Source organism: Sceloporus undulatus, chromosome 4 (assembly GCF_019175285.1).
Source record: "Sceloporus undulatus isolate JIND9_A2432 ecotype Alabama chromosome 4, SceUnd_v1.1, whole genome shotgun sequence".
NCBI classification, from domain to species: domain Eukaryota; kingdom Metazoa; phylum Chordata; class Lepidosauria; order Squamata; family Phrynosomatidae; genus Sceloporus; species Sceloporus undulatus.
The window spans coordinates 193,447,613-193,465,540 of NC_056525.1; the positions used below are offsets into that span (position 1 = coordinate 193,447,613).

Here is a 17,928-nt window from a genome sequence, read left to right on the forward strand (position 1 = left end):
ACTAGCTGGCTTCTAATTCCTAGAAGGAGGGATAGCTAGGCCCATTGGGCCAGTGTCACTTGGTGCAGTGGCATTATAAACTGGTTTAGATGCCACATCATGACTGGGTCAGAGACAGAACTGTGCTGCTGGAGCAGGACAGTGAGACTAGAACCCCTGAACTGAGATCTCTGGACTCCATACATTTAACAGCTCTGCTGTCAGTATGTACAAGGAGCCTGAGTAAATCTGCCAGGGGAAAAAGAGTTCTAGGTTTCAAGCCAGGGGACTGACAACTTGAGGATTTTCCATCCCTCAAGGAAGATGCAGAGCATGGGATGTGTAATGGAAGCACAAAAGGTCTTATTGAAATGGTAAACTTTGTAGGAGTAAGGTGTTTACTTGGCGTAGTCCATGGTGCTCAAACTACTGGTGTTTCTGGTTTCACTGTGCCCATGGATTTTGTCTCAAGATCAGGATAGGAAAGAGTTTAGCTTCCATTCCATCAATGGCAGGGAGTTCTGCTCACTAAATAATGCATAATATATGTTGCATAATGCATCATACCTATTGGAACCACAGTTATCTTCTAAGTACTTTCACAATTTTAAAAACAAAAACCTTGATTTGTCTGTCCCCATTGGTAATATTTCATATAAATAATATTTCATTCCAATAAAAACATTTGCAGATCATGATCATATTTATCTGTGTTTCAGTTTATCTCTAAATGTTCTAAAGAGTACTTGTGATCAGTGCCTACCTTTTCTCCTCTGTTTTTTGGGATTACACGCTCCAGTTCCTTATCACACTTGTTACCCAACAGTATTACTTCTACAGTTTCATCTGCTTTCTATTGGGGGGAAAATCCACATTATTATGTATTACAAAACAAAATACAAGGCTTAGCAATACTCTCTACTTTTTCTTCTTCTGGATAACAAGGGCTTTCTAGCTCTACTCCTAGTGAAGAAGTTCAATCTTACAATACTGAAATTGTGACATCATCATTTATAGATTCAACAAATAGAAAGGAGAGAGGAGATGGTGGGGATACTATTACCTTATCCTGCTATCTTATAGCATAATGACTGAGGTAGGAGTAAGATACTAACCCAATCCTGTGCACTGGGGCATTGTTCAAGTAATACTTGCACCGGTATACTGAGACACTTGCACAAAACACTTTCCTAAATATATTCATATCAACTCTAGGCACTTGATATTGATTGCTGTTATGAAAGGCTCATAGTTTATACTTTGATTAGGCCATTGAATGTCAGTGAAACAAGTGAGTCATGACTTTAGTCCCACCAATTTTACTGGGTCTACTCTAAACAAAAATTTGGATCTTACCCTGTGTCCATCAAATGCTCCCATTCTCACCTCTTTTTGTTTGAGGAACAGAATACTTTTCTTTTTTGTGAATGCCAAGAAAAGAAGAAGAAGAAAAAGAAGAAGAAGAGGTGGCAATGCTGGAATGTATCTGTATTGCCCACGACAAAATGTATACTTGCAAACATATACTTATGTCTTCAGAAAGGAACTAAACATAATCATACTCATTGTGCTTCTAGGTCACTGAACCCATTAAAAAGCTTTAAGGTTCATCTCTTCAGCTAAATCACCTTGCAAGGGAAGAGTATAGTAAGGTGTATGCTTACTTCTTGTAGCCCAAGATTTTAATTCAAAAGGCCTTGTTTACAGCAGTGTGTGGAAAAAACATTTGGAGAGATGCTATTGCTTAAGACAAAGCAGAACAGAATTATATGCACACATCCTATGTAAAATGTCCACCAAATCTGTCGGACCTCTCCTTTAAGAGTGCACAGGCCTGGCTATAAGACCTTTAAGTTTCCTCTTGATGCAGCAATCCCTATCTCCTATTGGTGGAAGCTACCTGATTTTAGCAAACCCCAAGGCTATCATTAAGATATGCAAAGAACTCTTCTTAATAAATTAAATTTCTACTTGTGGCAGATTTTCTCCTGCAGCATTCAGTGCGAATATCCTATGGTGTCATACAAGAAATGAAGTTAAAATAGTCTCCTAGAATAGCAATGTACAACATGGGGATAGAGTATATATATATATATTTCTTACTTTAGGCATCAAAATTTGTTGCAACTGATAATACTTACGTTATAAGAAATATGTTCAAAGACAGGCCATGACATTTGAAAAATTGTGTATACTGTAAAGTTAGTGACACTTATTGGGCAGAATCCACAAACAATGACTTGTTACACCTAGGGAATGGGGTTTTCCTACCACTCAAAATGATCCTGAGGGTCAAGGTGAACTTCAATATATGAGGTGATTTATAGCACAGTTCCCTAAGACCTGATGAACAGTTGACAGGAATCAAAAGTTAACTCTATGCAGGAAGGGGGTTCTGCTTTTGCCAAGCACCTTCCTCTTGTAAAATGCATCTCTGGAGCCAATCTATTAAACAATTTAAATATAATTAATTATCATGTCCAATTCCAAGACAACAAATGCTTATATATTTAACATCAAAACTACTACTAATTCTTGGCAGAGAGCAGGAATTCCTCCACCCTATCACTGCCAAAAAAAAATTAAAATTAAAATTAAAAAGAATCAAGGGCAAACCAAGTTAGGCTGGTTGGTTTTGCATCAATTCAGCCACAAAAGTAACTTAGCCTAAAACCCTCATTCTGAACCCTATGAATTTTAGCAAAAAAGAGCAGAGTTTGGCAATGCTGCCCATGGGATTCTGGATGTTGTAGTCAAAACAAGTAACTGGCTAAAGATCTCAAATTTCATACCACTACCTACCTTTTGAGAAGACCCAAAGGAGCAGTATCTTTATTCATTAGAATTCTACTGGCTTTTGTTATTGCTATTCATCTGCATGCCAACTCACAGCAAAGCTGCTTCACTTTCAAGTACAGCAGCAGGGAAGATTTATTATTAAGGGCTGCCGTTTCATCTTTTTAATCCACTCAACTAATCTCATTTCATAACTGCAGTTGATGTTCAGGATAATGCAGTCTCTAAAATGAAGTAAGATCGTTATAAGAGTACAAAGTACAGGCCTAAAATAATGAATCAATCTAACCTGGATTAATAGACCAAAATGTTGGTTATTTCTGTAAGCACTGGAGCTTTACTCATTAAGGTCAGTGGTTCTCCTACATAAAATTATATTCACAAGTTCCGAAAACAGTGTAATAAATTGACAAGTATATCACTTAATCATGTTTGTTTAATTGGAAAATATAACCTGCTTAGATGCAATAACATGTGACTTAGACTGAAAAAGTGGAACGCACACTTGAAAAAAAAAAAGGACACGGAGTGATTTCCCTCCATTATAAATATTCAAAGCTTTTTTCTAAACAATGACAGAAAATGCATAAAAAACTAAAATCAACAAATCAAGGCTTTCACTTTAAAAATGCATTTATATATCACTGCAACTGAAATCTTAAAACAGTAATCAGTATCTCACTGTCACATGTTATGTGCAACACTCAATTGGTTAGCATTAGTTTGAGAAATTCTAGGCCAGTTACTTACACTCTTCCTATGGTCATTCCTTAACTGCTCCTTCATTACAGGAGAAACTGACACTTATTTTACAGCTCTGAAAATGAACTAGAGTCAGCTAATAATTTGGATTCTTTGTGATATTTGGCCACAGGGAGGCGCAGTTCAATAACATGAACATCAGTATACAGAAATAATTGATTATGTATAGAGGCTCAATGCAAGAGAAGTCTTGCACTGACAGGGCCAACCCAAAAGCTGAATCTAAGGTCTAAACTGTGCATGATGTTTTATGCATTTCCGCATTCAACATTTGAGGAGGTGTGTTAATGTATCAAATATTCACAGAGGATAATTAATCAGAAGTACAGCAAACAGGCAAGAGGAGTTTATCCTTCTTCCTCTTCTGTGACCAGAGGAAAATCCCTGTTATGACGGGATATGAAAGTGCACCAAAATTGTCCAAATGCAGATCAAGCCTTCAGAGGATCTACAACCGGGGGAAGGGGTTACATTAGTCCTCCTGACTGAGATCTGGATAATTAGTATCAGTTTGGGGTGTTGGATAATTAATATTCTTATTTTAAAGTCCCTGCCACATTAAACTCGTGGATATATTAAATACTGCATCTAGTTTAGTACTTACTGATGAAACACTGCACATTGGGTAAGGCAGTCAAATATTCAGCTCCATTTTCTAACATGTGAGATATTTTTTTTAAAATTAAAATCATTATGTTAAAACAGTTTTAAAATTACTTAAAAGGCATAGAAAAGCATACACCCTAATAAGAAGTCTTCAACTTAGAAAATAAATGAAGAAAATAAACCCTTTTGAGATGTGGTGCTGAAGAAGAACACCAAGGAATACAGTGGACAGTAAAAAAGACAAACAAATAGGTCCTTGAATAGATTAAGACTGAACTCTCCCTGAAAGCCAAGATGACGAAACAGAGGACCTTATCACACGGGGGGGGGGGGGGTTGCAGCTCAGATCCGCAGTCACTCCTGTTTTAGCAATGCAAAGCGTGATGTTTTTCCACACCAGATCCAGAGTCACTCCTCTCTAGCAATGCGGATTGAGGTTAAAATGTGATGTTTTTCCACACCTGGTTGCCTTTCTGTTGTCCTTCTGAAGTGAGGGGTAAGCAAAGTCAGTTCGATTCCAAGCAAGTCACGTGATGTGGACTCAAGCAAAGGGGAGTGAGTGCACATTGTATTACCACACCAGAGCATAATTTGAGGGTTCAACGATTCGAATCGGCACCTTTGCACATGCTCAGTGCGGCTCTGGATGCTGTCCTCCTTCCCTGCCTCCTCCTTAGCTGTCATCCTTCATTGGGGTCTAGAAGAAGGCAGGGGATGATGGGATAGGGGCCAGGATCGGGATGGAGAAGTCGGGATGATGGGATAGGTCGCTGGGGGTCTCTGGGGCCAGGATCAGGATGCAGAAGCAGTCAGAGGATGATGGGATAGGTTGCTGGGGGTCCCTGGGACCAGGATCAGGATGCAGGGGATGATGGGATAGCTTGCTGGGGGTCCCTGGGGCCAGGATCAGGATGCAGGAGAAGGCAGGGGATGGTGGGATAGCTCGCTGGGGATCCCTGGGGCCAGGATCGGGATGCAGGAGCAGTCAGGGGATGATGGGATAGGTTGCTGGGGGTCCCTGGGGCCAGGATCAGGATGAGGCAGGGGATGATGGGATAGGTCGCCGGCGGTCCCTGGGGCCAGGATCGGGATGCAAGACCAGTCAGGGGATGATGGGATAGCTCACTGGGGGTCCCTGGGGCCAGGATCAGGATGCAGGAGAAGTATGGGGATGATCGGATTGGTGTCAGGGTGAAGGAGTGGAGCAGATCAGGGTCTAGGAGAAGGCAGGGGATGATGGGATTGGTGGCAGGGTGAAGGAGTGGAGCAGATGGGGTCTAGGAGAAGGCAGGGGGTGATGGGATTGGTGTCAGGGTGAAGGAGTGGAGCAGATGGGGTCTAGGAGAAGGCAAGGATGATGGAATTGGTGGGTGGCTGAAGGAGGGGAGCAGATTGGGGTCTAGGAGGATGCAGGGGACGCAGGGGATGATGGGATTGGCTGGTTGGCAGAGAGGAGGAGATGGCATGAAGGAGGAGGAGGGAAATGACGGAGCAGGACGCAGGGGACCAAGGGGGTGGCATCGGAGTGCTTTTCCACACCAGATCAAATCACAGTGCAATCGAAGGCAGCCTGGAAGCGAATTCTCTGAAGTCACTTTTTCCCCATTTTTACCAAAATGAGGGGTGACTTCAGAAACACTGCTGAAGTAATTCGCAAGGGGCTCCCATATAAATCAATGGCATCTGATAAAACAGTCACTTTATGACATGAAACTGCATCATTGGAAGTGCAATCACTTCGGAAGTGAGCTGGAACTGAGCCACAAAACCACCAAAAAGCTCCGTGTGATATACTCCAGAGGCTTTTGTACTTTGGCCACATCATGAGAAGGCACAACTCGCTAGAAAAGACAATAGTGTTAGGGAAGGTAGAAGGCAGTAGAAAGAGAGAATGGCTGCAAGTAAGATGACAGGACTCAATCAGGGAAGTCATGAGCCTGAATCTACAAGACCTAAGCAGAGCAGTGAATGATAGGGAGTCCTGGAGATATCTCATCTACAGAGTCGCCATGAGTCAGGGCTGACTTGAGGGCAGTTAACAACAAACAATAAATTGCATAGGACTTCATAAGTCATGACAACATTTTGAATTGTGTCTGGAAACAAAGAAGGAGCCAGTGAAGCTGTTTTAATAAGGGAGTTATATGCTTCCAATAATTGGCCCCAATCAGCATTCTGACTCTAGCAATTTGGATGCACTGAACGTTCCAAATAGTTTTCAAAGGCAGCTCCACAATGAGTATGCTACAGTAGTCCAAACAGGGTGTAATTAAGCCATGTGTCACCATAGCCAGATCAGACATCTCAAGGAATGAGTACAGGTGGTGTTCTAGTTTTAGCTGTGGCGCAGTGGGTAAATGCCTGTACTGCAGCCATTCACTCGAAACCACAAGGTTGCGAGTTCAAGACCAGCAAAAGGGCCCAAGCTCGACTCAGGCTTGCATCCTTCCGAGGTCGCTAAAATGAGTACCCAGACTGTTGGGGGCAAATTAGCTTACTTGCTAATTAGCTTACTTGCTGTTCACCGCTATGATCTTTGGAATAGCGGTATATAAAAAACAAAAACAAAAACAAATGTATTCCAGACTACCAATGAAAACTGAGCAACCAGCCCCAAAGCTGTGAGCCTGAGATTTCAGAGTGAGTGAACCCCATCCATACAGGCGATTCTCTGATCTGACTTTCACCTCTGTCTTGGCTGGATTACATTTCAATTTATTTGCTGTCATCCAGTCCACAAGTGACATCAGTCATTGGTTCAGCATGGTGACAGCCCCTTTGAAATAAACAAGGAGAGACAGAGTTGGGTGTCATCAGCACATTGGTGGCATCAAACTCAAAAACTCTGTACTTTCTCAGCATGGGGGACAAAACTGAGCCTTAAGAAACTCCAATAGTTAATGGAGTCCCCCAGTAACACATTCATTCCTCCAGGAAGGACCAAAACTACTACATAACAATGCCTTCAAGTCCCAGTAATCAGGCCTGATGCCTGATTGAAATGGTGGCCGCCACAATGACGCAAGTGTGGCACCACATCTGCATGTCGGGGCGCCGTGTTTGCTACAATGATGCAACACAGTGTGCAATGGTGCACTGATGGCAGCTCCCGTGCACACCAAAATGAACCTGCTTTTAGCAGGTTCTTTTGGTGCAGAGGGAGCCCACGCGATTTGGTTGCTGAGGGCTCCCTCCGGAGGGAAAATGGGTGGCTCCAGATTGTCCCTATGGGGTGGTCTGTCGAGCCCCTTGTAAACCTTTCCTATTAACCTTTTTCTCCCCTAATCCTTCTTTTCAGTACAGTATATCCTGAAACTGTGATGTATTATCGCCTGTTCCTTTTATTTCTTGTAAAATTCTACCTATTGCTGTTAATTGAAGCCAGTATTTCTTGCCAAGCAATTCAGTTAATTTTTTAATCCTAATTGGTTTCTCTCTTTCATCAAATAAGTCCCTTATAATTCTATATCTATAACTTTTGCCATCTTGACCACATTCTGATACTGCTTGGCCACCAGTGTCCCAGCTTTCATCTATGTAACCTAAGAAGGAGAGGAGGTTTCCCAGTTGTGAGATGCTGTCTTGAAGGAAATGTGTCTGGTTCCTCCATTTTCTTTTTCAGTGTTGGGTTGAAACGTTTTAACTGGAAAAAATACTTTAGACTGCAGTGGTAGTCCCATTTTACCACTGATGTATTGTTTTTACTATGTATTTTAATATTTTATGATATAATGTATTTGTTTTTCACCACCTTGTAATTTATTAGATGAAGAGTGGTACACAAAAGTTTTAAATCAGTAAATAAAAATGTGTTTCATAGTATGAAAAAAAATCCATAAAACAAACTTTTATTCTGAAGTGATTTTGCCTATAGTAAACCTACTGTTTATCTTAAAACTTGCTGTGTTCAGCATTACCAGCAGAGTATTAAACTGCCCATTGTTTGAAAGGGAATAATTATTTCAGTAGCGAAGTCCTCGACCTGCTTTGAGAAGTAATGTTTTCCCTACAATGGAATATGCAAACCTAGCACATTATTAGCATAATTGGCATACAAACACAGTAATGTTTACATTATTATTTAATATTGTACTTGCAGGCTAATTGCGACTGAAGATAGTCTCGCAGAGATTTATGAGATGCCATTCTACCACAGAACCATGGACAGCTGATAGGCTAACCAGTAAGGACTGCCAATTTGTATGACTTTAAAAGTGATTTTAAAACAAAACCATGGAGGATAAGACTATCAGTGGCTACTAGTTAATATAGCTTATAAATGACCTATGCAGGGAACATGAAGGCACATAAACACACAGGAAATAGTACTAATACTACTACTACTAATAATAATATCCTGCCTCTCCTTATTGGAGGATTGAGGCAGGTAACAACAAATCAGATAACAGTTACATAATGATAACAAAGCAAGACATAAACATTCCCTTATTCAACACCACCCTCCAACCCTCTCTCCCTCCCTTTAAAAAAGCAATAAAATCATAAAATTCATAACAACAGTACATTACAGCAAAAGTTAAGTTGGAGTGGCCCTATTAAGAGGAGAAACAGGTAGAGCTGGTGGACAATTCTATTCTTTTAGGAGGTCAATCTGGGAAGGCCTGCCGGAAGAGATCCGTTTTTATTGCCATTTTAAAGGCATCAAGGGATGTAAAATGGCAGATCTCTTCCAGTGGGTCATTACAAATTTTTGGAGCGGCAGTTGAAATGTTCCTCTGGGAAGTCGCCTCCAACCTTGTTTTCTTTGGCTGCAGCAGGTTCTTCCCAGAGGACCTGAGTGTGGGAGAGGGTTACACTAAGGCAGGCAGGCAGGCAGTGAAAGCAGATCAGAGGTTAAGAACAAGGGCAACATCTGACTTTAACTTTTATAAACCTTACACACAGGTTGTAACTTCAATAACTAGATCAAGATGTCTGAGAATTTGCCCCTCCAAGTGCACTGAAGTCATTTAATGGGATGCTGTGGCAACTGCTTCCTTTACCCTTTGGTAGAGCCTTCACAGTAATGACACACTCATTAAAGAACTAATGGATGAGAGAAGCTTATCTGGCTACCTCTCTTTAATTTTCAGATGACTGATGGACACTTATTTATGCCATTATTTGTTTATTTATCTAGTACCAACAGTGTGCATAGCACACTAGTTTAAACATGTCTACAGTCCAAAACGTCCTAGCATTTTCGCTTTCGGTCCTATCTTTGTCTGCTCAGAAGCAAGCTCCATTACTCCTAGATATGTGTAAACAGTATTTTGTCTTTAGATATTTCCCTTTAGGTTGCTTATTCTTCAATCTTATTTTTATCCTTTTCTTAGTATATATGCTATAAAAATAAGCCACATTTATGGCTTAAAGATTTCACATATGGGGAATTAAAAATCACATATATGTGTGTGTGTACTCTTGACTAACACAATTGCAAGACAAGCTTGTCTTAACAGTTGAGAGTTTAAAAATGGGTGGATAGTCATGACCTTCTAGATGTGGTTCGACTACAGCCCCCATGGCTAGCTAGCATGGCTGATTATGAGGGATCATGGGAGTTGCAGTCTGAAAGTATCTGGACAGCCACAGATGTCCACATCTGCCCTAGGCAGATTCTTCTTGTTTTTCTCTGGAAGTAATCTTATCAAATAGTATGTATAGTAAACATTATGTATTTAAGAACATTTATCTTAGAATAGATCACTAGGAAATACTCAGGTAATTTACTCAAACACACATAATACATGAACAGGACACAACAGCACGTTCCAATCCATGCTATCCCTGGGATCACTTTTGCTTTGATTTCCAACTAATGCAACCCTAAGGCAGACCTACCATGGGACTTTCTTGGAAAGACATATTCAGAGGGAATTTGCCTTTGTCTTCCTCTGAGCCTTGGAGAATGTGACTTGCCCAAGATCACCCAGTGGGTTTCCATGGATGAGTGGGGATTTAAATCCTAGTCTCCAGTATTAGTTCAGTGCTCAAACAACTATACCATGCTGGTTCTCTTTTGCTACATCTCTTCATATGAATGGGACAGGGCTACATGTATATGCATTTGCCAACGAACTGCATCTTGTTACTTGGCATGAAGATGAATCCCTGCATGCAAAAATGTAACATTTAAAATGCCCTTAAGAGGACTCCCTAGGATGCACAAAATACTTCATACACCATCTGTTGCCACATGTGGATTATAATTTCATGAGCATATAATTATTTGTTTTAACTAGTTTAGCATATAATTAGGCTAGTTACATACAGTCTATAGCAAGGAGTGATGCCCAGGCAAGCCGGTAGAATGCATTCTTAAAACTCAAATTATTAAACATCCACACTAGAACTCAAGGTCACCTTGTAAAAATGATTGGCTATGTGACCAGGTGGGATAAGCCACATGGCTGCTTGCAGTCAGAGTACGTACATTCAGAGCCATGGTAAGGGAACGAATACACACCAGGAAGACAATTTTCATAGCATTTATCATAACAGTACCTCCACCTGTATTGCTCAATAGCCAGCCATGCCAGGTAGCATCTGCTACCACTACCCTTATCATCAACCTCAGGGAACTCAATGGCCACACCCAACAAACGTATGGGCCCTAGGAACAATTCAATCTCAGAAATCTGAAATCAAATTTGGATATCACATATTTATCACAGAGATAGGATGGGATAAACGTACCTCATATATATCTTTCATCCAATGTACAATTCCTTTAAAACTCTCTGTGCTTGTGATGTCATAGACAAGAACGAATCCATGAGCCCCACGGAAAAAGCTAGTAGTAAAAGTATGGAATCGTTCCTGGCCAGCAGTGTCCCTGTAATACATGACAAGGAATCACTTGGTGCATCTTACATTGCAAAATTGTGGACAAAAACAACAAACACACATTCTCCATGAATTACAAAAGAAGAAGCTGTGCAGACTAATAGAAAGCCCCGCTGATCTAGTCAACAAGAAGTATAACTCAGCACTTCTGTATGAACTGTTTATTTTATTCAGAATTTGTAAAGATCAATAAAGGGCAACCCATGGGATACCTTTTCTATGCCTCTCCAAACCCCATAAAAATTAAATTACTCCTCCAATTGGCTGCAGCAGAAAGCCATGAAATGTACTAACAATGTAAATGACTACAGTAAACTGCCATAATTCAAATAGGAAACCTTTTATTTGCAATGAAACATGGACTTTGCAGTACAGCACAATTTATTAACTTAGACAAATACCTTAGTTCAACAGGGAAGCTTTCTGTTTGCAGCTGAAACCTTGGACTTGCAACAGACTGCAATTGACTAATGCAGTCAATTGTCCTAATTCAATCAGGAAGGCTTTTACTTTCAACAGGAATTTTGGTTTTGCCAAATTTAGCAACAAGTTGGCATTGATGCTGTTGCCATCACTGCCACTGCTTTCTGTCTGTGCTACTTGATGATAGTAAATTAATTTCAGGTTTATGGCTTTCCAAATAGATTAAAACATTCAAATTATTCTATAATTAATTTATTTTATTTTATAATAATGAACACATTTTATTCTATAACAAAGTACTTGAAATCCTAAGTGAATTCTAATTCATACAATAACAGTTAATGCATTAAAATAAACATTTCTTTTTAAATAACAATTCAGTGGGTTTGAGATTTTATTTCTTAATACTACATTATTTATTATAATAAAATAAATATATCTTATATGTTTATAAGAAAATAAACTTATTTACCTATTTTATCAAATTTATATTTTTTGTTGTCAATTTTACTTATCACCTAAATTTACTAAGCTCTGCCCACCCCCCTTGAGCAATAGTCCCTTGGGCATCTGGCCCTCAAACAGTCTGAGCCTTTCTTCTGTACAATATAGCCTTTATTCTGTAGAGGTTTGTGATAGTATACATTCTTAATGCCAAAGTTTATCTTGTGAGAGAATGGGAAAAGCTGCCTATGCAATTAATGCACCATAAAAAACAGAGTTGATATCAAGAGTGGCTGCATTAGATGAATTAATTTTACCACCAGCTTAAGACGCGGCATGCTTTGAGGCAACATGAAGATTTGGTAAGAATAATATTTTTACAGCATTACAGTAGCATCAAACAGATTGTGTATGAAACACTGGCACATTTCTAGTAAATAGGGGGAAAGGTTGATTCAGGATTGCCCAGTCAGTATGAAACTTATGCCTATGGAATGACTTGCATTGGTAGGGATCAATGAGACGTAAGACAGAACTAGCTTTCTGAAGATTTTATGGAAAAACAATAATATTGTAGAATAAATATTTTCTACCCGATTACACCTGCATCATCACAAGCTATTCTGCCGCTGCATGCCAGCTACAACTATCTAAATTTCTAAAACTGAACAGTTAACTCACATCAAACTTGCTCTCTGAAAATGGGCAAATGTTCCCTGCCGTAATGGGTAGAACACCTGACGTAGTTTGTCAGCATGACCCTAAGAAACAGTATGCACTTAGAAACGAGGAAATAGATAAACAATTTATTTTGGTCACAACCTCCAAAATACAAAATCTACTTACATTTAGTTAGGAGTAAATGTAAACTTAGTACAAAAGCTAGTGTGGTGTAATTAGGGCTGGACTTGGAGTTTGGGGTGTGAATTCCCTCTTAGTCATGGAAACCCACTGAGTGACTTTGGGCAAGTCACACTCTTTTAGCATAAGAAGATGACAATGGCAAACCTTTCCTGATGAAATCTTGCAAAAATAAAATAAAAACCAGACAAACCCTGGGATAGATTTATCTTAGGGCCACCATATGTCAAAGGCAACCTGAAGGCATCCAACAGCATAGCTTGCCATACCAAAATAATAGTAATTATTCCAAACATTTTTTTTAATTTTGAATTTTTAAATAGAGTGAAGTAACACCTATCAATATCCCCAAACAACCACTTCTCCCTAAAATTATTCATTCTCTACTTATCATGACTTAGTATTTGCTTTCCAACATATAGTTTAGCCATTCAGAAAGACCAGGTAAAGAACAAAAGTCAAAGGCAGTAGCTTACCATATTTGAAGTTGTACAGCTGTATCATCCAATGAAATAGTTTTCACTTTGAAATCAATGCCTAAATATAAAAAATAGTTTGTCTATAAATTAGTAATGAGGAAAAAATAAAATGATAAAATTGTGAAAATTGTAAAATTTACACCATCTATACTGGTATTTGGACTTTGTGAGGAGTCTTCAGCAAAAGAGAAGTTTCCATAAATGGGGAATCCCACCTAACTATATTTCTCTATTATGTTAATGCCTACTGACAATTCTTCCCCCTCTCCACATAGAAGGACTTTCAAACTTTACGAAGCAAATTTTTAAAAACGTAGGTTTTAATATTATTCTTGGGAGAAAACCCAAAGAGTAGTTGGATTTCCCTGGTCCTATGATGGAGAGAAAATCAGAAGGGAGAGCTGCAACACTGGTTACTTCCCCCCAGCCCATGTTAGAACACAAACATCAATAGACACAAGAGGGGATTGTGTATGTGTGTGTGTGGGGGGGGGGGGTTCATGGCTGGACAAGGATCCAGTACCCTTCTGGCCCGCAAAAATATCACAGCTAGGAAATATTATGTATTGATAAAGTTAGCACATCAAGCATTAGTATTGCTTTTCCTAAAAATGATCTATTACTGTTAGCCATTACTCATTAAAAAAAAAAAGCTTATGAAATGAAAAAAACTAGAATTCATTGTGATTATTCCTTAAGCCAAACATATTGATATGCTCATACAGAGGGGGAAAATCCTTCTTGTCATCTTAAAATAACTATACAATTCAATGGTTATTGATGCCCTTTTCACACAGTAGCTGAAATTGCACCTGAAAGGTATATGATATGTAGTAGGATACAGGTCCCATTTCAAAACACTGAGCTGGGAAAGCTTTAAAAAATAATAGTTCATTTGGGAATTTCCAGCCCTACTGGAAAACATTTTATATTTGACATAAATTTTAATAATAAATTGACACGAGCATTTTTATTTATAAAAAGACAAAGAAAGAGTGCTGAATCAGGCAAAAATTTAATCTAAATTAAAATAAGGCATATTGACTTCTTAAATCAACATTACATTTATTGACCTAAAAGGTCAATGAATGTTAGTGAAAAACAGAAGTCAATAAGCGCTGCATGCATGAGTTATTCATAGCTTTATAAAAAATTTGAATTTTTGCAAGTGGACAAGGCAAGTGGTCGGGGAGAGAAATGAAATGCAAGCCTAAAGCCTGAACTACATCACTGCTGTTATTAAGCCATAGTATTATATAATCATAATAAAAAAAGGTAGCATTGATTAGTAGTGAGGTCAGTTTAATGTACAAGTTGATTCTCCATTATCCAAAATGCTTGGGGCCAGAACTATTTTGCATTTTGCAGTTTTTTTAGATTTTGGAATATTTGCATATACAAAATGAGATATCTTGGGAGATGGAACTGACATCAAAACATGAAATTCATTTATGTTTTGTATACTCATATACACATAGCCTGAAGATAATTTTATACATAATATTTTAAATAATTTTGTGCATGAAACAAAGTTTGTGTACACTGAACCATCAGAAACCAAAAGGGGTCACTATTCTTGTCACCCTTGTGGACAATTTTGCATTTTGGAATATTTCAGTTTTTAAAATTCCAGATAAAGGAAACTCAACCTGTATTGAATTTGTCTGTAATTTCACCTGGTTTCATTATGAAATTATAAACATGGTACACAACAATCCAAATTAAAGTCCATTAAACATTTTCACACTTCTCTGCAATCATTTCATGTTTCTTTGGTTATGAACACATTGTCCTGTGATTGGTTTCAACCATAGGCTGTGCCATCTATTAAATACCAGTGGGACTTACAAGAAAATGTTGCAGTGTCTTCTCACATCTTAAACCGAGTCAGCATCCCAAAGAGGCAGCAACTTATGCCCTCCTGCTGCATTGGCCCAGTTCTAAGAAATTCAAGCAGGTCTTTCCATACCTCCACCATCTACTCAGGTTTTCTGTTTTTCTGTCCCAACTGCCAATATTCCATAGTTACTGAGCATGCTAGGGCTGGTGGGAGTTGAAAGTGTCCTTATTAAGCATTAGCTTCCCCACAACCCCTCTAGAATTTTCTGTATTTTTCCAAATCTGCAGCTTCTCTCAAATATGTCCATGTTCCTTCTCAATGGTCAAACTTTCATTCCAATCTTGTAGTCACTAGCTATCTCAGTTTGCTTAGGAAGAAATGATAATTGCCTGTTGTCCTTTCAGCACTGGTCAAACAGTATAGCTCAGTTGTTTTGAAACTACAGTGTGCCCATGTCATATGTGGGCGTGACATATGCGACTTCCACCATATGCTGGAAGCTGCACCGGAAAGACGTCTCCCACGCCCTGGAAGAAGCAATGGGGCATGTGCCGGGTGCGCGCCGCGAGAACAAGCCCCATTATTTCTAATGGGGCTTGAGTTTATGCGTTTTCCCCTTATGTGGCGGGATCCTGAATGGATCCCCCACGTAAAGGAAGGGCCAACTGTACTTTTATTCAGGGTGTCCAGATAAGATAACTGCAAAGGAGGACAGGCCATCACAAAACATAGGACATTCAAAAAAAATGTAGGATGTGATTGAATAAAAGCTACAAACACTCATATAAATTCATGCTTCTTAGTAATGCTCAAAATGGAGGGCATTATGAAATTCCTCTTGGAAGAAGGTTGAAATGTAGTACAGGTCAGGAAAAGGAGGATATCTAGTCACTCTGGGCTGAGAGCCTCAGAGAGATTTGGCAGGGGAAGAGGCTCTGTGGAACCTCCACTTCTATCTCTCCCAAAATAGAGGACATTTTGGGATTTATCCCAGACCCACTGATACGAGATTAAAATATAGGAGATTGTCCAGGAAAAAGAGGACATCTAGTCACCCTGCTCTTATTAGGGTTTTCCCCCCTAAAAAGGATATATTTTAGTTTTTGATCTACGTGAGCCACCTTTTTGGGAGAAAAGATGGGATAGAAAGCAAAGAATCAAATAACAAATAAACAAATAAGTGAGCTAGGGATCCACTCGTCTCCCAATCCAACATCAGTCAGTGATAAACTTTAATGATTGTCTATTTCCAGCCTGTATTTATGGGAGTTGATTGGCATTTGGGAGTTAAAACTCCAATATATTTTAGCTGGAGAGAAAGGCAAAGGGCCATAGTATTATAATGATAAATGAAAACAGAACCTTCCTATGCTAGGTCTCTTCTCTGCCATGGAATGCTTAAGACTAGGGGTATAATGGAGTAAATGTTTTTCTGTCTTTAACAGGAAAGTTGGTACCACAGGCAGAAATAACATGGAAAGTATAGGAATTGGTTCCTACTCAACCAAAAGGAAGAGCAATTCAACATGTTCCAGCAAACTTTTTATCTAAAACTAACTGTAAAAAACCCAGCTCAGCTAAGCTTTGCATGAGTAAACTAAAACATTTTAAACCTTCTAGAGACCACTTGAAAACTTCTATCAGAATGTATGCAGGGATCCCCCCCCCTGCAACAGCCTCAGTTTTCAATGTGGTGCCCAAACATGCAGGTCTCTGCTTCTGTAACATGCTGTCCTCATTTCTCTCTGTTTTACTGTTCATACACACTCAGTAATATATTATAGAGGAAGCTGCTGTTTGCCTTGCTTGTTGTAGGCAGGCATACATTGCTACAGTAGAATCAGCTGGAGAAAAATTCCCATCCTTTCCTAGCTCAAGCTTTATTGCATTGTTTACAGCAAACAGACAGCAGCAACCTGGCATGAAAAGTCTGTGTTTCTCCAGCTCTTCTTCATCATATTCCCAATGCTGATGATGCTTAAAAACCTCCAGCTAGACACAGGAAAAGGAAGAAACGGGGGCTGGGGAGCATTAAAAGGCTTTGTAAACAGGAACTTCATTGTCATAAGTTTCGTTAACAGATATGCCTAGATAAAAGTTCTGTACAGGTCTAGATGTTGCTCTGGGCAACATCACGTCTTTCTGTTTCACTCCTGTTTAGAAATAGAGAAGCTAGTCTTATTATGCAAAAAGAGGGGATTATTATGCAAAATTTCCTGGATTTTGAAAATCTCCCCATTGACACATGGCCAGAAGGAGGAGGAGCCTGTCTGCAAAAGATATCCTCCCCATCATAACATCTTTACTAAGGACATTATCACACATAGGTCCTATGTGCTTCCACCTCCAAAATAGTTAAAGTGCTGGCATCCTGAAAAGCAAGCCAGTTTGCTATTGGTTATCACACAGAGACCACAACAAGGGGTTAAATCCACATTAAAGTGGGTCCAATGCAGATTTGGCTATCAAAAGAAGACAAACAAATCTCCATTGCCTGCGTAGAAATACCTTTTCTAAGCATGCTCAAAACTGTCATTTCCATAAGTGCATGCAGACACATGGTCTGGGGAGGGGAGGAGAGGGGATATGGGGGGATCCTCTTTGCCACAGATGCCCCAAAAGGTGTTTCAGAGAAAGGCAGTATTAAGCTGCCCTTTGCAAACTCCTAAAACCACACACACACACACACACACACACACACACGAGAGAGAGAGAGAGAGAGAGAGAGAGAGAGAGAGAGAGAAAAGAGGGGGCTGGTTCCATAAACCTGTCTGGTTCCAGTGAGGGATGATACTCCCAGATGCCCTCCTTTTCCAGGGCATGTCCTCCATTTCTCCCTCCTGTCCAGGAGGACTTCCAAAACACCCTCCCTTCTTCTCTCACCAGCTC

General features: G+C 39.6%; 2 protein-coding genes across 2 annotated transcripts in view; both read right to left on the reverse strand.

Annotated features, from left to right (window-relative positions):
* The window catches only part of LOC121928461 (opsin-5-like), an 896,145-nt gene that overhangs the window by 424,079 nt on the left and 454,138 nt on the right, over nt 1–17,928 (reverse strand). The gene's annotated exons all lie outside the window — the stretch shown is intronic.
* LOC121928465 (ras-related protein Rab-10-like) overlaps nt 1–17,928 on the reverse strand; it is a 48,684-nt gene that overhangs the window by 19,741 nt on the left and 11,015 nt on the right. The window contains exons 2-4 of the mRNA XM_042463229.1: nt 13,197–13,257; nt 10,843–10,981; nt 743–832 (exon numbers count right to left, since the gene is read on the reverse strand). Of these exons, the coding sequence (XP_042319163.1) occupies nt 743–832; nt 10,843–10,981; nt 13,197–13,257 (290 nt within the window). The remainder of the gene's footprint in view (nt 1–742; nt 833–10,842; nt 10,982–13,196; nt 13,258–17,928) is intronic.